At 43.4% G+C, this 25,827-nt stretch overlaps 2 protein-coding genes across 10 annotated transcripts in view; one reads left to right on the forward strand and one right to left on the reverse strand.

The window, feature by feature from the left end:
* Positions 1–2,310, forward strand: part of tma16 (translation machinery associated 16 homolog) — a 6,035-nt gene extending 3,725 nt beyond the window's left edge. For all 8 annotated transcript variants that reach the window (XM_080463883.1, XM_080463884.1, XM_080463885.1 and 5 more), the window contains 4 exons: positions 1–85; positions 263–411; positions 530–572; positions 658–2,310. In XM_080463883.1, the coding sequence (XP_080320009.1) occupies positions 1–85; positions 263–411; positions 530–572; positions 658–844 (464 nt within the window). In that variant the 3' untranslated portion in view covers positions 845–2,310. The remainder of the gene's footprint in view (positions 86–262; positions 412–529; positions 573–657) is intronic.
* Positions 1,016–23,536, reverse strand: marchf1 (membrane-associated ring finger (C3HC4) 1). 2 transcript variants are annotated; one of them, XM_080463874.1, is made up of 8 exons: positions 22,971–23,530; positions 12,657–12,707; positions 10,307–10,380; positions 7,949–8,761; positions 7,527–7,707; positions 7,254–7,398; positions 3,518–3,562; positions 1,016–3,289 (listed from the first exon to the last, which is right to left on the reverse strand). In XM_080463874.1, exons 1-8 carry the CDS (start codon positions 23,055–23,057, stop codon positions 2,955–2,957), a joined length of 1,731 nt encoding a protein of 576 aa, XP_080320000.1. In that variant the 5' UTR covers positions 23,058–23,530; the 3' UTR covers positions 1,016–2,954. The 2 variants fall into 2 exon arrangements, with proteins under 2 accessions (XP_080320000.1, XP_080320001.1); XM_080463875.1 differs by lacking the exon at positions 3,518–3,562 and having other exon boundaries at positions 1,017–3,289; positions 22,971–23,536.
* Between the last annotated feature and the right edge of the window lie 2,291 nt (positions 23,537–25,827).

Here is a 25,827-nt window from a genome sequence, read left to right on the forward strand (position 1 = left end):
GTGAGAAGCTGCTGTGGTTTCAGAGTCAGTTGGAGCCAACAAAGACGACTTACACAAGACAAGATGCCTGTGAAATCATTGAAAGGTCCGACTGCGATTTCTATGCTTTCCTTTTCAGACCATCTCCTTGTAATAGCAAATGCATGTTTATATCATTTTAACCAGCATTCACTAGTTTGCATTACTGAGATTTCAGGTCCAGGTCGTATGTCTGAGGTATCCATTGATGTGTGTGTGTGTGTGTGTGTGCGCGCGCGCTCAGGTACCTCCACAGGTTCGATTCCGAACTCGAGCAGATCGAGCTAGCCAATGGGATCAAAGGTCGGCAGGGTCGTCTCCATGGCGCCAGAGAAGCCGTCATCAAACAGACCGTCGAGAGAGAGCGGGCGCAGTTTGAAGGTGTCGGCTTTGGTGAGTCCCGTTCCTTCAAGTACGTACGCAGAGTTGTTGCCGGCACACATTCAGTGATGTGTCAGCGCGGTAAGTGTCACTAGTGGCGTCTTACTTCTCAACACTCTTGATTTGTCAGAGATCCCAGATATCATCAATACAAAGAATCTGAAAACCTTCAGGTGAGTTGATGAGTTTTAACAAGCAAACACGCCAAAGCCAGAACAATGAGTGTGGGAGCTAAACATTCTTTTTTTGTATTGCCAGAGAGTGGACTGGAGATCTGAAGAAACTCCCAAATATTAAACTGCGGAAGGTGTGCAACAAAGATGTGGACGCAAAGAATGATGAAGAGGAGGAGAAGAAACACAATCTAGTAGAAGAGGAGGACGATGAAGATGATTTGGATGGGGAGGAGCTGGATGACGCACTGCTCATGTCAGACTCTCCTTGAAGCTCTGATTATTTTGTCGTGACTTTTTGAGAGCTGAGAAACATCACTTTGTGTGAAGACACGGCGATATCTGAACTGTCCAGCAGAGGGGGCTGCAATGGAAGAGTAAAGTTTTATCAAACCAGCCTTTTAATGCTCGTTGCGGCTCAGTAACTTCACACCAGCCAGTCGAGGGGTTCTACATTCATTGTTTATTGCACGGACAGATATGCATGGTGTGTAACCTGAATGTTCCACTTTTATCCACTCAGAGATAGCAACAACAACAAGAAAAAAAGTTTGTGGATCCAAGATAGATTAAACTGTAGGTTGAATGTTGTTGGTAAAAACCCAAATTAAACCTGTACAAAAGTGGACATGTGTAAACAACAATCACCGCATGTCAGTTCAAGTCGAGACAAAACCTACAACCTAATGTAAAAACATGAACAGATGGCAACTGTGAAAACTCCTAGTTCCATAAATAAACGACCAGGTCAGGACGGCAGTAAGCCGCCAACTGTCGAAACTAAACATCTGGCCCTCTAGAGACTTCCTTTACATTAGAAAATAATTTCAGCTATGGGCGTGAGTAAAGATTTCAAACTGAGCTAAAGATTTAGTTTGAATAATTTCTCATGGGATTTGACTCTTTGGTGTGTGAGGACCTGATTGTCCAGTGAAGGCCTCAGTATGCTTCAGTCGACGTGCCGAAAATATGAAGAGTGAAGAAGCTGCTGCTTCTGTTTCACACCTGATCTCGTGTGCTCCGTGAAAAAGAGCAAATCCAGTGCACAATGTATCCCAATACAAAAGCCAGTTCACCTGCAAGTCAACCCAACCCGAGATCACGAGGCTTCAACTGCTCCGACATTGTCAGAATTAGATCTGCTTTAAAAGAAGAAAAAAAAAAAAAAGAAAATCTTAAGTCTTTGAATCCCACCGTAGGAAGTTTAATCCCGTTTTACCCCGTCCAGGTGTCCTTGGATAAGACACGGAAGTCCAGCTTTGTAATCTTTGCTAATGGCGTGCGAGCACGCCGCACGGCAGCCGATACCCGGGGTGGGAGAAGACGGTCGGTATGCCGATGAGCTCAAAACTCAATGAGAGGACCGCGCAGTGACAAACTGCTGAAATCACGTCTGAAAGAAGATGCACGTCACGAGCCATCATCAAATTAAGAATCATGTAAACTGCAATATTAATACGTGTTTCAAAGGGTTATGGGACTTGTTCATTGTGGGGGGGGGGGGGGGGGTTGTTTTCTGTGGCGTCAGTCGCATGGCGACCGCAGGGCAAGAAGCCTCTGAATGCAACACTTTCTCTTCCACCGTCTGCTCCCACCTCCCTCCTCCCTCCTCCCACCTCCCGTCTCTGACCAGCGGACGTCAGCAAAACTATGCACCAGAAAATCAAGACGTTTAAGTTTGGTTGATTATTTGTTTGTTGCAACACTGATTTTTGGAAATAAATCCCATCAGAAAGTCAGATTATTTTCTTCTTTTTTCAAACTGAGTCAAGCTTTTCAGACGAGCAGATCTGAAAATAGTCATTAGCTTTTCTTTCCCTTTGGCCTTTATAGAGCTTCTGCTCTGATTGGCTCCAGATATCAGGAGGAAACGTTCAGGAGACTCAACCCCAACAAATAAACGAAAAGCACGGTCGCGACAAAGAAACATGACGCCGTTTTTTTTTTTGTGTTGTATTTTCCGAAGCACCATCACTGGTGGGGTTGATCTGAAGCATACTGAGACCTTTACTTGCCGCCATTCACAGGATGGTCGCCACGTTTTAACTCGTGTCAGTGCAGGCTGAGAAAGTGCATACGGGAATAAATCAGTGGCGGTTTGCCACACGAATAGTCTTCAGGAGCTTCCTCTGCTGATGGCTTCTTTTGATTTCCTCTGCATGTTCCCACTTATTCTTTCTTTTCTCGGCACTCCAAAAGTTCTTTCATCTTCTCTGCTTTCAGTTTTAGAGTGCTGGAGGAAAGTTTTTTTGTTTGTTGCTATAAATCCCATCTGTTGCATCCCAAGTTCAGCAAGCGCAGCAGCCGAGAACATTGAAAAACGACGCCGGAGTCTCGATCTCGCACACGACGACTGGGGGTTGTTTCGGGGAGTGACGGAGGTCAGACGGGGTTTTGCGCAGGTGCTACGGCGGCCTCCACCGACATATCCGAGTCCATCTGCGCCTCTGGGGCCGGGGCCGGGGCGGGGACGGGGGCCGGGCCCACCGGCACCTCCACGGTTTCGTGCCTGCCGTTGCTGAGGGCGCCGGGCCGGGCCAGCGGGTTGTGCAGGTCCTTCTCGGGGCAGTTCTGCACGGTTATGATGCGGTTGAAGGCTTTGAGACGGCGCCACAGCTGCAGGTAGACTTTGCACTGGATGTACATGAAGATGAGGCCGCCCGTGAAGCCGATGGCCACCACGATCAGCTTGGTCCAGAAGGGCCACTCCAGCACACCTGAGGGACGGACACACACACACACACACACACACACACACACACACACACACACACACACACACACACACACACACACACACACACACACACACACACACACACACACACACACACACACACACACACACACACACACACACACACACACACACACACCAGGTGTGAGTGGACCTGCAGGGGTGTGCCGGTGACCATGATGGTTGGTTCTTGCAATGCTGCGCTTACCCTGCGGTGAATAGTACTTCAGTAGAGACATTCTCCATAATTCGTCTGCAATCAAGAGTGAGTGTGGTTTCTCTTTATTTCTACAGTGTCTGAAGAAGAGCAGCTCTATGGTGGACAGTCAACGCTGCGCCCCAGTTCCAGAAAGAGTGCGGACGCCGTGTGAAATGCAAACTGAAGAATTTGCAGGTCATTTAAAGCTCAAAACACAAACGTTGAAATGTTTAAGCTGTGCAGAGATTCCTCTGAATCTTCTCATGACACTAAGGAGTGTCCAGGGCCTTTACATTCTGACACCAGCACAAAGGTTTTATAACTTCTTAAGCTCGTCCCAGAAGCTCGATTTGATCACGTTACCAGCATGTTGCCGGGTTATATTTCATCAGAGGATTTTCTTCCTGGTGTTTTGGAGAAAATGTCAACTTGTTTTTTTTAAAGTGTCAACTTTAACATCCAACAAGTTGCATTTAGATTAATTTAAACAAATTGAAGGGTTGAAATGATTTAGACTTTTACATTTTACACAGTGTCCAAACTTTTTGGGGAAATGTAGCATCAAACTAATATTCATTGATATGTCTGAAGTGTTTTTTGTTTTTTTAAATATCTTGACATACGGTGTCTATGTTTTCTGCATCTTATGTTATGATCACAACACACCACAACTTCAGGTAACACTGAGGGGTCTGAATCAGGCTACTAAAACACATGGATCACACCGTGAACTGAAACCAGTCTACTACAAACTCGGCCACGACTCTACTTGTCTTCACTACACCAGAAATTTTAGCTGAAGAAATGTACAGTTCTTGTATTTTCTTTATATACCAGGCTCACTTATCGTGCCTTGCTTTGCTTTTCACATCATAATTGTAGATGTAGTGAATGACTTCGCAGAAGCATCTCAAAATAGAAAATAAAACAGTGTACCATAATTGGAAACGTCATTGTTGTGGCAGTTATTTGAAAATTTTGAAGCAATTAAAAATTTGGATTTGTGAAAATTAAGACCTCTGCTTGAAAACAAATACAAAAAAGAACATCTGATCTTATGAAATATAATAATTTCAGTATTTTTGATCATAATGAAATATGGGCTGAAACGATAAGGACACAGAAAACAAGGCTTCAAATATTTCAGTTTAAGTGTAAAAGAAAAAATATGTAAATTAGTGAAAAATCTCCATTGAATTTTTTTTTTTTTATAACTTAAATAACATGAAGCTTTTTAACCCACATTTAATAAAAAATGCTGTAAACAAAACACTTATTCAATATAACAAGGAAAATATCTATATTTTTTTTAAAAATGTGTAAATTATTTTCACTATTTTCCAACATATACTAAATATGCTGTCACACTAAATATGTCAGTTGTTTGCAGGAACATCATTATTTGCGTTCAAGATGTTTTTTGTTCAATCCTGTTTTTACTGAGATTTGAGGAAACGCACCTCAGACATTAATAGAAAACTACTGACAGCAGCCAGTTTGCTGCGTGTCGAGGAATAAAATTCATTTAGTGAAAGAAAGTTGAACCTGCTGGAATTCAAACTCTTCAGTCTTATTCAAAAATGTAGTTTCAAATTCAAGGTGCACTTAGACAGAAATCACTACTTGTAAGACGTTTGATCAAAAGCCATTCCATTGTTGCATGTGCTCACTTTCAATGGATTCAGAATCACGGAACAAAAACAGGAAAAGTATCTTCTTATTAGAAAAAAGAGAAATTATGCATTTGGTCATCATGTCTCACCATAAAATCTGTTTTAAAAGTATTAACCAAAATCAAACAAAACCATATTAAAGTCATATTTGTGAACGCATTGGTGCAGGATTTCATCCTCTGTTTCACACTGTGAGATATAACGGTTAAGAGCTGTTGAGATCAACAGCAATAAAAAGTAAAGCAAAATGCAACTGGATTTTGCACTAAAGCTTCTCTTATAATCTTATTTAATCATAAACAAAGTAATTTGTTCCCCAATTTTTTTCAAATTCTTATTAATTTTACTATTAAATTAAAGAAACTCATACAGACATAAAGCTCTCTGGTGTCGCCTATTTGGAGGCTGCAACACATTTGAAGAGCCACTGCCTTACGTTTAGAGGCTTTACTTTATCTTAATCCTTCTAACTTTTGTCGTCTTTGTGAATTTGTGAAACTTCCACTTCAACTCTTGATTGGAAATCAAGATTTTAATAAAAGACAGAATTGAAATGAATAATCTCAAATGGGTTCTAGAGCGGTATACTACTCAACCACTGGAAAGCAACAGAGAAGTTTTCGTTTCCTTTCGCGACACGAAAAAAGTCAGAAATAAACCTAAAGTCTGGTCCTGAAACCTTTTGAGGATTTCGTAGCGCTGATTGTATTTGATTTCTGATGATGGAGGAGTGGAAACCATTTCGGAACTCAGTACGACACAAAGTGACTTGAGGATGACTGAAACTGGACGATCTACAGTGGCAGAGGGGTTCCGGGTCACATCAACAGAGTCACGCAGGTAGAAGAGGCGCACGCACCCTGTGGCGTTTTAACCACCCGGGGGCGCTGTGGGGGAACTTGCCCAATTCATTTGTATATTGTGATTCTTTCAAGAATGAGCTACCATGTCAAAGTGTTTACAAAAGTAAGATCCTTCACCTCCTCGAGGAGCTTTCATGTCTGGAGGTACAGAGGATATACAACAAGTGGCACCAATCGACTGCGAACAAAGTTGCCATGGAGACAGGGGCAGCCACACTCTAAACAACGCACAGATTTAGTGTGGAACTACAGAGGGACTTCACCTGTCTCCACCAGGAGACGATCGAAATGAAGAAACACCACCCGTGCTCATGGAGATTTGCGTTACTTTTAAGTTAAAGGATCTGTGCACAACTATTGTCTTGGCTGTTCCCTGACTCCGGCCACATTCAGCCATGATGGTCTCCGGCATAAAGCTTAGATGTATCTGCAGGGAATCTGTTGCCTCTTCTGGTAGTGCAGCGCTGGTGTCTCTTTGGGAGTTTCATCGCTTTCTGCTGCGTGTCTAATGTCTAATGTCTGCTCGTGACTGTAACGCCAAATAGCAGCAGTCGCCGTAGTGAGACGGTGGTTAAGGTTCTGTGGCCGTACGACCATGATGAAGGTTGAACGCCTCTCGCTGTAGGACGACAGGCACACGGTGTGCATACACACCTAAAGTCAGACACAAGACATGTGTCTTAAGGTCCAGCCCGTTGGATTTAAAGTAATCTTCTATGCTTTCATGGGCTGCGTGAATTACTGAGATTATATCTATAAAAAAAAAAAAAAAACATCCTCCACTTTGTGGTGACTAACAATCCAAATACGAAAGGATTACAAATGAAGGCAAGTCTTTTTTTCTGATGGGGTCATATTCCTCCATTATAGTTCACCATTATACACCGTCATGTTTCTATTCTTCCCCTGCGGAAGAGCACAACTCGTTTTGGGTTTTAGTCCAGTTTTATAACCACTGCAGATTCTCCTCCAGGCTTAGAAGTGGAGGGTGTTTGTGTTCATTGTGTAACTTTAAAAGATGACTCAAGCCAACACACTGGTTCTATAATTGACAAGGATCAATGTGAAGCAAATACCACAAGGTACCCCGTTCTGTTCTTTCAAAAAAATAGGAGGAATTTGAAGTTTCACACACTGCGTGTCTCTGATGAGTGAGTGAGGAAGGGGTGGGGTTGGAGGGTGGGGGTGGGGGGGTGGGGTGGTACTGACCGTTCTTCCCAAGTCTGATCTCCTCAGTGGTTCTCTGGATGAGAATGTAGACTGACCACAACATACACATTATTGCTATCAGGTGAAACAACACTGAACAGAAGATCTTTCTCCTCTCACTCTTGGACATGTGTAGCTTCTCCCACTGGAAGACACACAGGGAAGGAACAAAACAGGAGATTTGAAGGACGACGAAGACAGTTTGAGTTCATCGCTGCTGCACCCTCTTTCAATGCCTGCTGCTATTAAGAGAACCAGAAGGTGGGTGCATACCTTGCGCAGAGGTTTGAGCTTCGTCTCCATGATGAAGTCAAACTTGCAGAGCTCGCAGCAGCGGGTGTCGGATGATTTGATCCACTGGTTGAGGCAGGACTGATGCACAAAACTTAGGCTACCCGTGCAGCGACAAGGCATTATCAGCGGGCAGTCGTCATCCCCCTCACAGTGGCAGATTCTACAGACCAAAACACAACCAGCACACGCGAAAACGTCACGAGGTCTTCAGACCGCAGTTCCTGTTTCATTGCATCTTCGCTTTAGTTAAAGTTCACACCATCGTCGGTGTACACACACACACACACACACACACACACACACACACACACACACACACACACACACACACACACACACACACACACACACACACACACACACACACACACACACACACACACACACACACACACACTAACCTGCAGGCCTCCATCTCAGAGTCATCGGAGCAGTATCGTGGAGTTGCCCCGTTCATACCGCAGTGGTTCTGTGGCGTGGGCGCGGACATGTCTCCACGCCCTGACCCCTTCTCCTGGTAATTCTTGGTGATGAGCTCCTCGCCGTCCTCTGCTAATGAGGAGCTGCCGGCCGGGCTCCGTGGCTTGTTGGCCATGCTCTCCCACTCTCTGCTCTGCGAACCTTCCCTGTGGCCGTCTTTCTTCCTCGAGCTCCTGTTGCTGTGGCGCTTCTTCAGGCCGCCGCTGTCCTCCACCAGCGGCTGGTTCTCCTTCCCGTCGTCCGAGCCCACCGACTGCAGCTCCATGATGTCCGCCCCGTCGCCTCCTGCCTTGTGCCCGTTTGCTGCGTCCCGCTCTCGGCTGCTCCCGCTGCGGCGCCGGGCTCTTCTGGCTTTCTCTTTGCTCCAGCTGCGGCCTTCGCGCTTCGCCTCGTCCTCCTCCGAGGAGTCGGACTGCGGGGCGGCCGAGCTGCGGAGGCGAGGAGGGAGCTCCCTCCGGTTCTTCAAGGGGCGCTCCCTCTTCTCGCCCAGCTCGCTGCGGTCGGAGCTGAGGCTGCGGTCGCTCTGCTCCTGCTTGCCGTTGGTTTCCACGCAGTCGAAGGCGGTGCAGCTGTTCCTCTTGCGGCGGTGGCGGCGCTTCACCTGCTTTTTCTGGGCCTGAGAGGAGGAGCCCAGAGCAGCGCCGGCGACTGTCATGGCAGAGGAGGCGTGTGTGTTCTGGTCGTGTGCATGTAACTCAGTAGAGTCCTCCTCTAAGCGGGTCAGCTGGCCAGAACTAAACAAACACATACACACACGGACATGAGTAAACTTACGGTGAAACAAGATGGGAAGACCATGAATGAGACATTAACTGAACAAATGGAATGAAACGTGATTAGATAAATCAACAGGATCAATTCACTCAGAGGGAAATTATGTATTATTGTGGATATATCTATAAAATAAAAGTTCTTCTTAAGTAAAATGAAAGCGTCTATTTAGTTGGAAGAATTCAAAGGGGTCACCACAGCATCTCATGTCTGTGCTCAAAGCCGGGTCTCCAAATTAGACACAATCTAAATCCCAAAATGAAATTTAATTTTGTTTACACTCTTCTTCAGCCAAAGCCATTCAGTTCAAAGTGCATTAAAATCTTAAAACCTTTGGTAGCCACAGACATTACTTCACCTTATCTAAAACTACTCAATGGATTTCACTTGAAAAAAACACCATTAAAATCACAGGACTCAACCATTTATCACCAAAAAAAGATAGTTTTTTTTAACAAAAAAATATGTTGCAAGATTATGAGCTGTATATTTGATCTATGCCTCAAAACAATATGTGTTGATAAACTCTGCTGTTTCATCGTCTTCTGAGGCATGTATACACATTGAAAACAGATCACGACCAAACTTTAAAGCCTAATGAAATACAATATGAAGTACTTGTTGGCAGGTCTCGAATGAACCTGTTAGACTTCAATAATGGGGATGAGAGCTTGATTTAGGTGCCAACTCAAATGTGATTAGAATGCCAAATGGGAAAAAGATGGCTTTTTTTGTTTTGTTTTTTTTCCACAGTAAAATCATTTCTCACTCACTGTCATGCGATGAAACGACAGTTTGACTCCTGATTACGTTATCTATTATGTGAAAACAGGCAGAGAAGTGAGCTTCTCATTCACATGCTATTTAATTACTGTAAAAACACTTATTATTGCTGCTATAATCTCTTTGAAATTGAGACTTGCCAGCTGGATAGTTTCCATCAGTCATGGCCGACTGAGAGGAAAGTTACAGCCGCTGCCAGATAATGGATCTCATAAAACACACCGGTGGCTCGCTGCTGCTATCGAGCTGAAGAGGCAGTCGGTGAATATGGAATGAAAGTGAGGACGATAAGTGACAAACGCACACACACACACACACACACACACACACGCACACATACTTCATATGTGTCCAAGCTGCCAAAAGACACAGCGGCCGTTAGAATAACGAAGCTAAAGGAGTGGCCTCGGCCAGCACGCCGCCCACACCGGCTGTGGGTCTAATAAGCTGAAGGATCCCATTCCTGCCATCAGTCATCTTCCTCTCTGTTGGAGCGCCATCGAATACCAGCATCCATTTTAGGGTTGTTGTGCCCGCGGGGTGCAGCAGACCAAACTAATTCAGTCTCCTACTCAGTGGAAAGACTTTACGCTCTGCATGTTGATATCACAGAGAGCGATAACTCCAACAGGCTTTACAAATGATGTTTGTGCGCCACTCTGTACACTCAGTGGTTCTCCGGGTCTCTTCTGGGGTACGTGTGCTTAAAGGGACAGCTGTCTTACCTGCATATGTCCTGAGAAGATGGGGTTATCGACGTCCCTGAGGCTGTGGTAAGTCCAGCTGTAGAGTTGCTGGCCTGCAACATACAACGTGCTGTATTTCCATCTCATGTTGCTTTGCAAGTACAACAATCTGTCAGCAGTTAAAATGGAAAACGGATTTCACTCATGTGGCGCTTTTCAACTGCTTGAGTTGTCCCAAAGCGCTTTATACTGTTAGTCACATTCACCCATTGACACGCGCATTCACACACCAATGGAGGCACTTTATCGATCATTAGGCGCTCATACACAAAGCTGACATGTTACAAACAGATGTAGAAATCCCGTAAAAATCAGAGCATGAAGTGTTTTCAGCGCAGCGTCTGATTTATAGTTTCTGAATGAATCACGTGCCAATGAAATATTGTGTGGTAAACCAATGAGACCAGGAAATGGGGAACAAGAATTGATATTAAAGGAGCTGGCTTTGAAAACCTAAAGACTGGTGCATCTTTTGCTTTGCTTGACCACAGGCGCCGATCCAGCGGGCGCTCCGGTGCTCGAGCACACGCTGAAAAGGTTTAAGCACCCACTGGGAGGTGAGCCGATCAAAAAGAATAAGAAACAAAACTGTGTCTTTAAAAAATTAACTACACATATTTTGAAAAGAATCAAACCCTGGCCTCCTGTGTGGCAGGAAAAAAAGTTCTTCCACTAAACCATGGGCTATGTACCGTAATTTCTGGACTATATGCCACTACTTTTTTCACATGCTCTGAACCCTGCACAGCTAATTTATGGATTTTTTACAGGTTAACAAGCTTCATGCTATCAATAAATGGGTGATGCGTTCAGGTGCATCATGTAACTCCGACCCTTCTTTTTTTAATTTACTTAAAACCTTTTTTAAGATCCAGCAGTGCAAAAGGCTAATTCTAGATATTTTGTAACTGGTCTTAAGATTTTGATCAGGGGACTGATCAGAAAACAAAAAGATCCTTTGTGAAATCAGATGTTCATGAGCAGTGAGCAGCCCTATATAGTCAGAAATATGTGATTTTTTTTTTTTTTTTTCTTTCCTTTTCGGCTTGGCGGCTTGGGTCGGGGCCTGGGGCCCTGTGCCCTTTATCCTTCTCTTGTGGGCCCCTCTTGCCTGGGGGGGATTCCTCTCTGCATTCTCCGTCAGGTGCTTTTTGGGCGGGGACGTGGCTCTCTGGGGTGGTTCGCTGGGGTTCACTGCTGTCCCCCCACAGCAGTTCCGGTCCCACCCAGTGGACAAACCACACACACACACACACACACACTTCCACTCCTCACGAAAGGTGCTTCTGAAGTTGCTTGTTCTCTATCATCATTTGCTCAAACTTTAAAAATCATGTTCCTCTTTTGTTGTCACCTCTTTGTTAATTCATGTTCCTGCTTCACGTTACTGTCTAGATAGAGCTGCTCAGGCTGGTTAATCTAAGAAATCATTTTACTGTCTAGATAGAGCAGCTCAGGCTGGTTTAATCCAAAAACAGTTGGAAAATATTTGGATCAGTGTGATAACTGCAAATAATATATGTAGCACAACAAGGATATTGTATGTTATCCCCCTACCCCCTCCCCCCTCCTCCCTCCTCCCTCAACCTTTTTCTCTCTTTTCTCTTCTCTCTCTCTTTGAGCGTTCCCCCCCGGTCGTGTACGGCAGCCATGCCATCTTCTGACGGAGAAGGCAACAGGAGGAGACTCCAGGTCTCTCCCTGTTGCAAGACCAAAATCTGTTCTGACTCCGAAGGCTCTCAATCACATCATATTGTTGGCCCAAGCTGCCGAACAGGACAAGGGAAAAGGAAAGAAATATGTGATTTTTATACGGTGGCAGGCTATTCATATTATCTGTTCACCCACGGGCCAAATAATTAGTCAAGCTGATGAGCTTGACTAATTAAAAGGTCTTTCCACATCTTCTATGGTAACATCACTAATTCAGTTTGTCATGTTTCCCTCTGGACCATCCCAAACTCACTGCAGAGCGAGACAAAACCAGAGATTAATGAGATTAAATTATAAATTTATTCTTCACTCCAAAACTCTGTAGTGCCCACTACACTTTAAAAATCACATGTTTAGACAGCTTTAAGATTTGGGACTCAGATATACAAAATGTAATGTGAACACAGTAAGCGGAAGAAATTTTTTTTTTTTGAATTCATATTGAATATCCTTCCATCTTCTATAAAATTGTTTTTAAGTATTTCGGCATCATGGCGATCAAACATCGATGCGTCACAGCCTCACGACATTGTTGCAGAACGCATTCTGCCTGGATACACAACGCTACCATACATACTAAGTTGTGACCCCGATTTCGGCCCGTTGGAGCAGTTACCTTGGAGATGTTGCTGGATCGGCTCCCCGAGCGCCCAGGTGCCTTCCTCCCCTGCGGAGAGGAGCAGAGACAGAAAATCATTGGAGCCCAACAACACAGAGACAGACGTAGTGATTTAATGTCACCGCTGTGCAGCCGCAGGTATTCACACCAATGATTATTTCTCCCCCCCCCCCCCCCGGCAGACACAACAGCAGAGATAACAATAAAATCATATTGAAACAGTATTTCACTACAGTTGTGTCACCTGATGCTCAGACCATCTCAACGGGAGCTGGAGAAAACAAAACTGAGTTTATCAAATTCCAAAAAGGCCATTTTATACACCCGTTGTGACTTCAGGCCAGGAGTTGGTGAGATACTCAAATTAAAATATTAAAAACAAAATCTAAATCTGCATAATGAGAAACTGAAACCACCTCAATCAATCAATCAATCAATCAATCAATCAATCAATCAATCAAATAACATTTATGGATCTACGTAACACCTTTGATAGAAGTTAATGCATTTCATTAAAGAAGTGGATGTGGATTAAATCAAGAGGGGAAAAACAGTTTGGAAGAATATAGAGGGAAATCTACTTACAACCCATCTGAACTGAGCAGCAAAAAAGATATATTGACGGATCTGAGGTTGATTTACCAGCTCCTGCATTATAAGAATGTTGGTAATGTAAACAGGTACTCAATCCATTGATTATTTTATTCCATGTTCATTCTGTACAGAATTACCAGTAATTTTCAAATGAGACTCTTTGAAGAAATGGGTCTTTAAAAGCAAATACTTTTCACATGCCTTTATGTGAAACTGCACTTTTACATAAAGTTACTTTATGTTAAAAGCTTTATTTGCTTGTTAAAACCAAAACCAAGCAGTTTTTAACACCAGCGCTTGAAGTGCAGTTTTCATTCGTGACTTGGTCGCGCTGTTTACGTTCTCAGGGCCGCCGCCATCAGGAGTCGAGGCCTGTCACATGTCTTTGCCATTTCATTGTGACCTGAGCTAAAGCCAGCCAATCCTCTTACCCGGACCGCTAAGTGCACAAGACATTGCCCTGCAATGTGTCTCTATTTAAAGTCAACTTAAGGCCCTTTTTCTAGAACGTTCCAAAGCGTTGCTCGTCTGAACTCAACCTTGAACTCACCCATCAGACCATCCCGAGCCTCATTTCAGACCCGTCAGCACGTTACATAAGTGTCAGATGCCAGGAAACAATGAGGCGTGGGCGTTTCCGAGGATACAGGTAACCAAAACAATCACTCCTCCTGGAACCCGAGTCACGTGCTAAGATAGTCAACAGACACCTGGGCAGCCATTCAAGCTCCTGTCCGCCCGGGTGACATGAGAAGAGTCTGTTTGCAGCTTTAATTTTAAACATACAATATATATGCTACCAGTGAAAAGTCTGGACACGTCGTCCCCGTCAAAGTTTTCTCTTTATCTTGCTGACTATTTACATTTGATGGCATGAAAACAATGAACGAACACAAATGGAATTATGTAGTAAGCAACAAAAAGTCAAAACATGGTTTACATTTTATTTTATATTTTAGCTCTTTGATTGCTGATTGGCTGATTCTCTCATGAGGTCGTCACCTGGAATGGTTTTGCCTTGAAGGAGTTCCCAGAGATGCTGAGCAGTCCGTCTCATCCCAAACCAGGTCACGTGTCTCTGTGTGGCGTTTACCTGGGCTCTAATCTGAGGCGCTGCTAACTTGTGATTTCTGATGCTGTTGACTCGGATCAACTTGCCCTCGGCAGCAGAGGTGACTCCTGGTCCTCCTTTCCCGGGCCGGTCCTCACTTTCGTCGTGACAGTTTTCGGCTGCTACACTCGGGGACACATTCAAGGTCTTTGCAATCTTCAGGACTGACTGACCTTCGGTTCTGTCGTTTCTCTTTACTGAGCTGATCGGTACCAACCTGACTTGACCACAGCATAGCTGATGGACCGAACCACATTAAGAAGGCAAGAAATCCCACAGATGAACCTTGACCAGGCTCAGCTGTGACGTGAGAACGACCTGGTGAAGCGCGCTGAGGGAAGGCCGAGGGCTTAGGAGGGGAGTTGTAGTGGCTCCCCTCCTCCATGTTTGGAGTTATTTTACACTATTTTGTTTACTACATAATTCCATAACGTGTTCATTCATAGTTTTGAAGGAAAATAAAGAAAAAGCAGTGAATGAGAAGGTGTGTCCACATTTGTTTTGTTTTTTTACTGGACATATACAGCAAACAGACACGAGAGAAAAACCTTAAAAGTACAGTCTTCATAATGCAGTAACAAAAGATATAGTTTTAACTATAAAGAAAAGGTGCTCGGTAACAGTGATGCACTTTCATATTCCAGAGTGACTTTAAGAGTCAGAACTTCAGAATAATTTTTTTTGTGTGACTTGTAACTTTAAAGACGTAAAGGAGTAGGATTAAAGAAGTTATACTTCTTCCTACCGCTTCTTCCTATCATCATTTGGATGATCGTCTTTTTTTTAATTCTGTGTTTCTTTTTCTGTACATGTTCATAAATAAATAAATCAAAATCAACCCGCATCACATTCACTCTTTTTTTTTTTCTTTTCAGTGCTCAAGTCGAATTTGTGAAATCTGCCATTTGAAACTTTTACATTAACTGGAGTTAAACCAACTTGGAATTTGAGCGACAGCATCCTTGATCACCCAGAAGCCTCACAGCTGACAGTTTGATCAGACAGGTGCATTATGGGATGAAACCCTTCACCACTGAACGACACACCTTCAGCTTCAGAAGCCTTTAATGCGGAAACACATGGGTTGCTGTAGAAGCTCTTCGCTCAAGTGACGTGAACGCGCCAGCGCTGACGGAGCCTGGAGGACCAGCTTGATAACCTGCCAACTGTCTGCTGCTGCAGTGAGTGGGAAGCGAAAAATTAAGTCAAAGATGAAGTGAAGAAAAGTGAGAGCGCTGCTCTCTCATCTTATTACCAGGATGTACGGGGAAGAAAAAAATGAACAGAAAGTAGGGCTGGGCGAAAAATCGATTTAATGGATTTATTGAATTTGCAGCGTTCCTGGGTTAAAGCTTCAATTTGTTGAATGACGGAGCCTCATTTGATTTACGTTTTGGGATTGTTCATATACATTTTAGCTCAGAAGACAATCACAGCGATAAAGTTTCACTTTTGACAATATATTTGATGCCTGCAATCATTTTTAAGTGCACAAAGAAAAAAATTTGAAAAACTAATTTTTATTTAAGAAATCAGATATTTATTTATTTATTTATTTTAAGCCAAATTGCCCTGCCCTAACAGAAAGCTGATGGTGTTTTCTATAGTCGATTAGTAACTCCTGTGTGTTTATCTGTGTCTGTTTTACGCCAAACTGTCCATTTGTTCCCACCTACACTTTTGCTACACAAGTTTCTATATTAAAGACATGATTTGTGCATTTTTTATTTATTTTTTCTCATCTAAGATGGATCATAATGAGGCCACACAGTGATATAGTGTCCAGTGGGCTTGTGCCAAAGCGAGGGGGTCCTGGGCTGGAGTGTAGGTGGGGGTGAGGGGTCTTTATGTGTTCTCTGTATTTGCCCTTTGGTCAGCAGGGATGGACCTTTGGTCAGCAGGGTTGGACCTTTGGTCAGCAGGGATGGGCTCCAGCATCCGACAAATAAGTTTAAAAAAAAGCACAACAGGAGAAGAATGGAACAACTTATGGATTTTATGAAAACTTTGTTCGATCTGACTTAAACTGTTGCAGTTGCAGGTAAATGAACTCGATTTATTTTCTAGCTCTACAGGAAGTCTTTGCACTCTTAGAAGAATCTCCTGGATCTTAAGACTTTACCAGTAGCTTTTGAGGACATGTATACTTTGGTTTTTCTTTTTACTTTACTTTGAATGTGTCGTGTGGGAGGATTTTCTATTTTTCTTCAATACCTGACATATGAAAGGAAAGAAAAAGGATGTTGGCTGTAGCAGCCCACACACAGACGTGGCTGTGGGTACACTCTGTGCAAATCATTGAAATAAATCAGAGAGACACTGACAAGGAGAAGACTGCATCATCTAAGCTGATCAAGGGATTTTCTTGATGGCCACATTTAAATCAGTTGTCCTGCTCAGAGTCAAAGCAAACGCTCCTTGCGGCAGCCCGTGGTGTTAAGAGGAGTTAGACACATGGAGCAGATCGAGAGCACACGTCTGTTCCACGAGACAGATTGGCCGCTCCTCCCGAGACATCAAACAGCTTATGATAAGTTAAGCCTCACCACGTTTTCATACAGCTGAAGTCACTTTAAAATGAACAAATATGCTTTCCTGAGGAAATATATCAATTATTTTTTCCAGCCTGCTGCATTTGTCAGATCAAAACTGTCAAAATCAAAAGTATTAGACAAGCGGGGCCTCAGAAGATATGACTTGCAAAAACAAACAATATTTGATGGATTTTATTTTCCGTCAAAGTAAAATGTTTAACCCACCGGGGTCCTCACAGCACACAAACACAACACAGCACAATAGCCAACTGAAGACAAGGGTGTGATTTACAGCTCTGCGTATGGACGACAGCAGTTTATATGTTTGTCAAAAGGTGTGAATGTCAGTGTGTGTTGTTGTCTGTGAGGGTGGAGCCTGCCTCTGACCAAAGTCAGCTGCTATGGCCACATGTTTCATGTGTCACCTGGACAAAGTGTCGGCATTTCCATCTCACCTAACAAGCCTTCCAGTGTCTCGGATGGTGAACTCTGGTGGGTGGAGTGATTACTACTCTAATAACGGAGCAACACTTTAAGATCTGGAGGGTTTGTTTTGATGAAAACTTCACTCAGAAGACAACCGTTTGCATCCAGGTGAAGGTTTGCCTCAACAATCTTACAAAAGCACATGAAAAAAAACAAAAAACATGAAAGACTATTAAGGGTGACTATTATTTTTCCATAACTTGGTGAAACCAACTGACCTGCTCATCCACACATTATTAAAATATATTTTCTTTTTGTATTGCAATATAAAATTGCTCTTCAGCTCAAATTGGCCCCTCAGTTCTCAATCTTGTTGTACCTCATGTGTAAACATGTGTTGGTATTGCTTGATATCTGATAGAGAAGGATTTCTACCTTTCACACACCTGAATCTGGAACAATGTTTTTACAGTAGACGTTAAGTGGCTCCAATTTAAAAACACCTAACTGAGGCCCCGTTTACGCGACAACGTGACAACAATTAATCCGTTAACAAAATAAGGAGCATGTTTACACTGCAGCAGCGAACACACTGACAACGATGTATTTACTATGAAGGGCCACGGGAGGGCGCTGTTGCTTGATTTAGTAATGAAACCACACAGACGTGTGCAGAGAATAATACACTATAAACCTGAAGAAAATGGAGAGCAGCCGACATCCGAATGGACTGATGACGCATTGGATGCTATCAGGGGTGAGTCTCAAACATCAAACTGCTGATATGGACGATAAAACTAGAATACGGTCCCACTACGTGGGACGTCCGCCATGTTTGTTTACAACGAGATGAGCAGAAGGAAAGGGGAGGGAGGGGGAGAGGTGTGCGCATGTGCAGTAAGAGCGCTCCATAGTGTCCATCAGTCTCTCCAGGAGGGAATAGCGACCGTGAAAGAATCTTACCACCTTAGGAGCCGGTATAAAAACCTTGTGGATACAGTGGATCCACACACTGGTGCTGTGTAAACGGACCCCCCAAAAGTGAAGAACGTTTTGCGGATGCACTCGTATTCGTTGTCGTGTAAACGGGGCCTGAGCCGTTAGCGGCTGCTTCCACTACATTGACGCATAAGAAACTATCTCAGGCTCTGCTTGCACTGCTGTTCAAGACTCCATCCTCTCCCTCAAGCAAACAGGGTCTGTTTAGTCAGGATTCAACATAATCTGAGCCACATACAAATAAAGGAACGGCATAAACAGAGAGGGGGGGGGGGGGGGGGGGGGGATGTCATGTTTGTTGAGCAAATGCAAATAAACAAATTTCAGGAAACAAGTTGATTTGCACTGAACAATGGGTGAAGCTACTCATCAATTATGCTAATATATGGTATTACATAGATGAGACTGTGTAAACAATAATGATGTTACATTGCAAAGTCGCCCCTGCCATCTTATGATGAAGTCATATTTTGTAGTTTTGGAGGATTTTTTTTCTTTTATTCTGCTGTATGAACGTGTGAAACCATTTAAGGAAGCAGTGGTCTGGACGCTCGGTTCACAGGACGACTTCACATCTCTTTTCAGAAGCATTTCCATGCCCTGTACGGCGACGTCAGCAGCACAATGAGAAAAGAACGAGAAGCAGACTTCATTTCAGTGCTGTAGGGATTAGTAGAAAGAGGAAGACAGGATCAATGGTAGGTGAGCTGACACAAAGTACCGCAGATGCAGGTGCCGTAATAACCTCAGGTTATGCATCACACATTTCCAACTCACACTCCATTTCTTTTCTGTCAATCTTGAACTCAAAGACGCATGTCGGTCCTGGACTCTTCTAGAAATCACCCCCATACAGCCACACAACGAGTCTCGAAGTCTAACCTGGCTGCCAGAATGAAACACGATGCAATCACGCACCTGCAAGCTCAGCGAAAACAACCCAGCAGACCAATGCGAGTGGCCACCGAGCATCACGGGACCAGAGCAGCACAGAGCACGCAGCCTGCGGGAGCCTCCACATCCACGTTTCAGAGTTATCGTCCCACTGCCACCTACCTGAGCCTCGGTCGCTCTGCCGGCACTCCGACACTGATGTGCAGGAGACACTCTTGTGAGTCTGTGCGGGGACATGTGCATGTTTCTGCAGAGGGGATTAGGTGATGTAGCGTGGACTGAGGGATGTATTTTAGCTCTGTGCTCTGGCACGTCGACAGAAACACCTACAGCAACACATAGACAGACGATGCACACTCTAACAGCACCGCAGAAATTTTTTATTTTTTATCATTAAGAAGTCGATTATTAACGTGTCTCAGTTTGAATTGTGGATCAAAATCTCAGCTATTATGAATCATCAAGATTGTTTTGTGTTTGTTGTTGACTGACGAGTCTCTATGGCAACCTCACCAAACAAAACAACGAAAGTCTTCAGATTCTCAAAATCAATTCCTCAAAGTCTTCTTTTTTTTCCTTTGAGGATTAATGTGTCATCAAGGTTAATTAGATCACTGTGATCACAGTGAATAATGAATAATAAAATGACAGCTGGAGTAAAATCTATAGCTTTTCAAAATGTAAAAATCCAACTGTTGCCGAGCTGTAATAGATTCTTTCCCCTTTTATTGATCACATTTGTTATTGTGTGTATACATTGTCTTGTATTTTGTTTTTTTGTCCAGTTTATATTCCGTCTCCATCGTCATGGACTCATAATCTGCCATTTTCTGCATTTTCTCTTGTGTATCCACTGGAGTTCTTTTCTTTAAATGAAAAAATTTAAATGAAAAACATTGCCAGGTGCAGAGCAATACGTCACGCCCTTGGACACTGATGTCTATTATGGAAATAATAAATTCATGAATAGAATTTAGCAGTTTGATGCTTAGCAAATGGAGGTTAAACAGATTCTATGTAAGTTATGCCATGGCTGGACAATGGACAGCAGTGCTGAGTTCCTGAAGTCTGTTCTGAACCTGATTTTTACTAGTTTTGGCTCTTTGGCTCCTCTGTTTGGTTGATATTTGCAAAAGACCACATTGAGAGGAAAATGTGGAAGCTTTTAATGAAACCGGGGCTCAAACAGGGGCTCTTGGATCAGTTTTAGTCCAGTGTATCACACAAACTGTGTTCATGCAGTCAACCAGCTGATGTCAATGGGCAACATTCACTTGTACACCGACGTGTGGTCACATCCTGTGCTAACTATTCCTCCACATCCAAATTAAACAGGCTGGGGCTTTTTGGAGGACATTATTCCAATTGCTTTGTCCGATTTAGCCCATTCTTTAATGTTATAATAATTTACAGCAACAATTTCTCAGTCAGTAACAGTATTTCATAACTTCCACATTTCTCCCTGTACCTTCAAAATGAAAGATGCTTCATTAAATACTTCGGTATATATTGTGCAGGATTTCTAGAATTTGTGAGAATCATGAAAACGGACACTCCTGTTTCACAGATAATAACACCCAACACCACTTGGTGACATGCATACTGCTGATGCTACGCAGTACTGCATCAAATTTGTCAACCAACAAAAAAAAAAAAAAAGTGTAGAACTTCACAAGGAGACATTTCTAAGATAAATAGAAATAAAACAGAGTTTTGGTAAATGTTCAATCAAATGCAAATGGAAAATAACCATTTGTTGAAAATATCTTGAAACGTTCTCCAATAATGAGGTAAATTGATCAAATAAAGTATTTCAGTGACTTTCTTTTCAAGGGTGAAAAAAAAACACACAACATATTGTAGGTTTAACAGCAGTGTGGTCAGGACAGTGTTTTGGTGTAAAAACCACCGATTCACTTGTGGGTATTTGTCAAACCCCACAAACACAAAGTTGATACAATCTGAGTGAACATGAAGTTTGATTTATTTTGTTTGCCATTTGTTGATTTTGCACAGAAACTATCTGGTAAGTTAAGTACATTAATCTGCTGGTGGACATGTTGCTGCTCTGTCAGTTGCTTTTTTCAGCATATTATGCAATAAAGCAACACGGTATTGCATTTATCTAAAGCTAAAAATATGAATTAATACAGATTAAATTAAATGTTGACCAAAGATTCCATTCAGTGTTTATCCTAAGAATGATGTGTGGACCGATTACAGTCTCTAATGGAGGTGATCTTTACTGGAGAAAGCAAAAACAATTTGTGACGTCACTAGAAATAGACAACAAAACATTCAAAAGAGCAAACAACAGCATGTTAACCAAAGCACCACATCAAAAAACAAAGAAACTACTTTGGTTTACTGACGCACTGGTCTGAGCGAATGGCAAAGCCATGCAGGATATGTGTAGTAGTGCCGCCCTGCCTCCACCAAACCTTCTCTATGATTGATCTGGGTCCTTCTCTTCTGTTTGCTTTCAACTGTGACTCTGAGATAAAGGTAAAACTGCCAAAAATAAACATATTCTGAAATACATGTCCCACATTTCCCCTTTATTCAGGCACCCAGCAACAGATGTCATTGGAAAAAAAAAAGGAAGAGGAGGTAAGACTCAAACTTGAGAGCCAGAGCACTCCACAGCTTGTTATTTATAGCTGTTGGCAGTGTGTGGTAGCTGTCCCAGTCTCCGTGAGGGGAGATGTCGCTCCTAATGAGAATTATTTTAGGGGGTTTTCACGGTTGTGCGTGGCTTTGATAGGTCTACATAAACTGGAAATGAGCAGACGTATGAAATGTAAAAAAAAGGTCCGACCAGGAGAGTTTGGTACTTCATGCTGCACCAGATTAGATTACCCAATCACATGGAGAATTTGATCAGGAGGAGGAGGAAAAGAAACTACAGCAGCAACTTCGTAGCTCAATTACTTACTGGTGTTTAATGGAACTTTTTTTTCCCCACATATTTTATTTTCTCCCCACTAAGTTCAGGACATTTTTAGAAGTAATCACAAATCTATCCCAGGACAAGCAGCAGAAAATAAATGGTTATCTGTTGAATAAAGCCCATAACTCACTGTAACAAAGCAGTGATCTCAGAAGGTTTAACAGCCACTCACAGGGGACTCGAAAAACTTTCTGATTTCAGGAGATTTTCAATAGATCAAAATTAAAGCGGGCGACACAGAAGCAAACAGGTGACCGTGTCAGAGGAAAACACAGAACGGCTTTATGATCTTAATCTAGTGTGGCGCAGCAACAAGGCGCAACAAGTGAAGTGACACTGAAGGATGTGCAGTGTGATGTGGCTCATCATGATATGATGCGACGTTGGATGAGGCGACGCGACAGGATGTCAGGCTCCGTGTGTGATGCAGCTGGAAGTACCAATCCCCAAGAGTGAGTGAGAGAGTGAAGAGTGATAAAAGGCTGTCGAGTGCATCCATAATCAACATGTGAATGGCTCAGGGGGAGACAGACGGCAGACTGTGAGCTGGAAACTGGATTCGGAGGCAAAAGCACACTCGTACATACGAGTCCTCCTCGACGTTAAACAAGATCAGAACTCAAAGACCCCGCAAATAACTTCCATCTGCACACAACAATGAACTTCACTTGACTCTTAAGTCTCAGTAATCTCATTAACTTTCTGCTGGCTTTAAGCCGTACCCGGGAGAAGTAAAAACAAACATTGAGAGGTTTGCCGGAGTCGGAGGTTTGACATCGATGGTCAAAAGGTCCTAAACTCACCTCGTTCTTGTCTTTGGAGCGATGCGCGCTCTTGCCATTGCTGGCCGTCTCCCTGGCCGGGACCACAGTTATCTGCTGTACTGGCATGCTGCTGTCTCCAGGCAACGCTCCGGCGTTACTCCCACAGCATTACCGGCTCACCGCGCCTTCCTGCCTGCCGGACCGCGTCCCCGCGTAAAAGCCGCTGTCCCATCCACCGGCTGCCTTCGACGGAGGGAGATGGCGCTCTGAGCTCGCTTTATCGGCCCAATCCGGATCATCGAGAGGAACGGAGATGGAGCGGGATCAGGTCACCGTGGCAACAAGAAGACAGCTCCGAAGATGGTGGGGTGTGAGGTCGTCATGACGACTAAGAAACTACTCAACAGTGTGCACCTCCTCCTCCTCCTCCTCCTCCTTCTCCTTCTTCTTCCTTCTTCTCCTCCTCCTCCCTCCCTCTTTCACCCTCCTGCTGAGAGAGACAGGAGAGGAAGAGTTGAGATGGAGCTGAGCAGTAAACAAGGAGGCACGGAGGATGTGTGTTGTATTTGTGTGTGTGTGCGTGTGTTTGTGTTTCTTGAAAAGGCGGAGCCAGGATTTTGTCGTGTCTATAACAAGCAGAAGGTCCACCAGGATTAGGGCTTAGACTAACCTCAATCTCCTCCTCTGACCAGTGGTGTTGCTAATAGGCTTACACAACTTTTGTACACACACACACACACACACACACACACACACACACACACACACACACACACACACACACACACACACACACACACACACCCACACACACAGGTTGATTGTTCTAGACCCCCTTGTCTGTTATCAGATGTTAAGGCTCCTTAGGGAAAAAGAGGTGTTTGAATCACACATACAGACGCACCAGCGAGCCAGGCATGTGTGCGTGTGCTGAGGGTGTAATCCAATTTCAGATGGTCTCAGGTCATGCAGATTATGATTGATATAACTGGAAAATGTGTGACTTAAAGTGATCAGCAGTGCCTGACAGAGGTGAAGAGGCATGTCTGCCCCACGCACGCACGCACGCACACACGCACGCACGCACGCACACACGCACACATACACACACACGCACAATAAAGTCCTATGTTTCAGTGTATCACACACAGGTTTTAGCAGTAGCTATCTAATTGATTCTGAAACTCAAACCCTGGTCCAATCAGCTCCTCCTCACTGTTTTATTAAGGAGCATTTTTACATCTCCACACTGGTGACAGCTGTGGGCCGGAAAGGTTTAAGATTTTGTCCATCTGTTCATTCAATCCCTATTAAAAAATAACCTGTGCAGAACTTTAAACTTACTACAAATATTCACATAAACCTAAGGATGACCAGATCAGATAGTTTGAGGTCAAAGTTGAGGGCAGGCGTGAGCTCATGGACCAAACTATAAGCTACAGCGCTTCACAGAACTATCAGGAATAAAGCTGGGATATTGACAATAGGGTCACAGTGTAAATAAGTTGAGCAATAATATTTCATTATTGAAATGTTCTGAATTAAGTACAAACACAATTGAAAAAAGTAAGGTAGAAACATCAAAATGAAGTTTCATGTCTTAAGGTAGGTTGTAATGTAATGCCAGAATGTTTACTTCTTTAACAAAATGATAAAAAAAAATATAAAAAGAAAAATCACAATGTGGACTTATAAAATCTACTCGAGACAAATTCAAGAGAGAAGTTCAGTGAAGGTCCCCGTGTCGCTCTACTTACAGGGTCGGACCCTGAAAGGGAGAGTTGATCCTGATCCCCGGTGGATCTACCAGCTCATGAGTATCATCAGGAAAATACTGAAGTGGGAATGCAGTTACTTTCTCGTGTATCTGATTATCTGGAGCAGTTTTATCGTGGTGCTTACATATATATATTCTGTATTAAGTTGTTAAGGCTGCTCACCTGCTTCCTTTAACCTAAAGTTTCCTAAAGTATTTGTGCTCTCTTCAGATTGTTTAAACAACGCAAAGAGATTGATTCTGTGAAAACACCGACACCGACTCGGCTCCGTGCATCGATGCAACACAATTCAGCTTCACTGAAAATGGGGAAGTCAGGGTGTGAACGCTTTGAGTTCTCTCACAATAATGTCACTGAATTCACATTTGTCATGAAATTAAAAAAAAATAAAAATTTGATCTTCATCTTCTGTCGAGACGTTCAGCTCGGACTTGATGCAATAAACTCTAACATGTCAAAGTAACACTGTATTGCAGATGTGAATCCGTTGAATAAATGCATTTATGCACCTAATGTGAGAACTCTGCTTTCACGCCCACACTGGCACGGCGCACATTAATAATTCGGGTTAATATGATCTCACTTGAACTTGAGAGGGGGAGTGTAAGTCAGCTCTTCACAGTTCTGGCAAGTGTGTGACACTAGTGAGAAACAAACCGTGTGTGTGTGTGCGTGCGTGCGTGTGTGTGTGTGTGTGTGTCATGAAACCACAGTCAACATCTCGGCGCTCCCACAACCCGATGGGTAAGTGTTACACTTCAGGCTCGGGTTGGGTTTCTGAAGAGCCGTCACCTTTTGAAAGCAGCAGATTTAACCGATGCTCCCGTCCACATACAGCTGGCATTGAGAGCGTCGATGGCGTCTCCGTGGACTGACCTGGAGGCCATGACGATCATTTTCTCTCTCCTGGTTTTCGCCCTCTTCACGCTCACCGGGATGCTCAGAGAAGAGTGTGCATGTTCCAAAGGTACGGCTCGAAACACAAACACATAAACACAAAGGTTCTTGAAACGTTGAAATACAACAAAAAATAATAATAATAGGAAAAATAACAGAAAACGGTGATTATTAACTCATATTAACTAAAAAGCTTTTTAGATTTCTGTTGCGATAATCAC

The sequence above is a fragment of the Lipophrys pholis genome, assembly GCF_963383615.2.
Source record: "Lipophrys pholis genome assembly, chromosome: 5".
In the NCBI taxonomy this organism is placed as follows: Eukaryota; Metazoa; Chordata; class Actinopteri; order Blenniiformes; family Blenniidae; genus Lipophrys; species Lipophrys pholis.

What these genes read in the sequence shown, in the direction of transcription:
- marchf1 (XM_080463874.1), bottom strand. Translation starts at nt 23,057, where the DNA reads ATGCCAGTACAGCAGATAACTGTGGTCCCGGCCAGGGAGACGGCCAGC. An exon ending in GCTCCAAAGACAAGAACGAG is followed by an intron (nt 12,708 to 22,970) that starts GTGAGTTTAGGA and finishes TCCTCTCCGCAG; the next exon opens with GGGAGGAAGGCACCTGGGCG. An exon ending in TCTGAGATGGAGGCCTGCAG is followed by an intron (nt 7,708 to 7,948) that starts GTTAGTGTGTGT and finishes TTTGGTCTGTAG; the next exon opens with AATCTGCCACTGTGAGGGGG.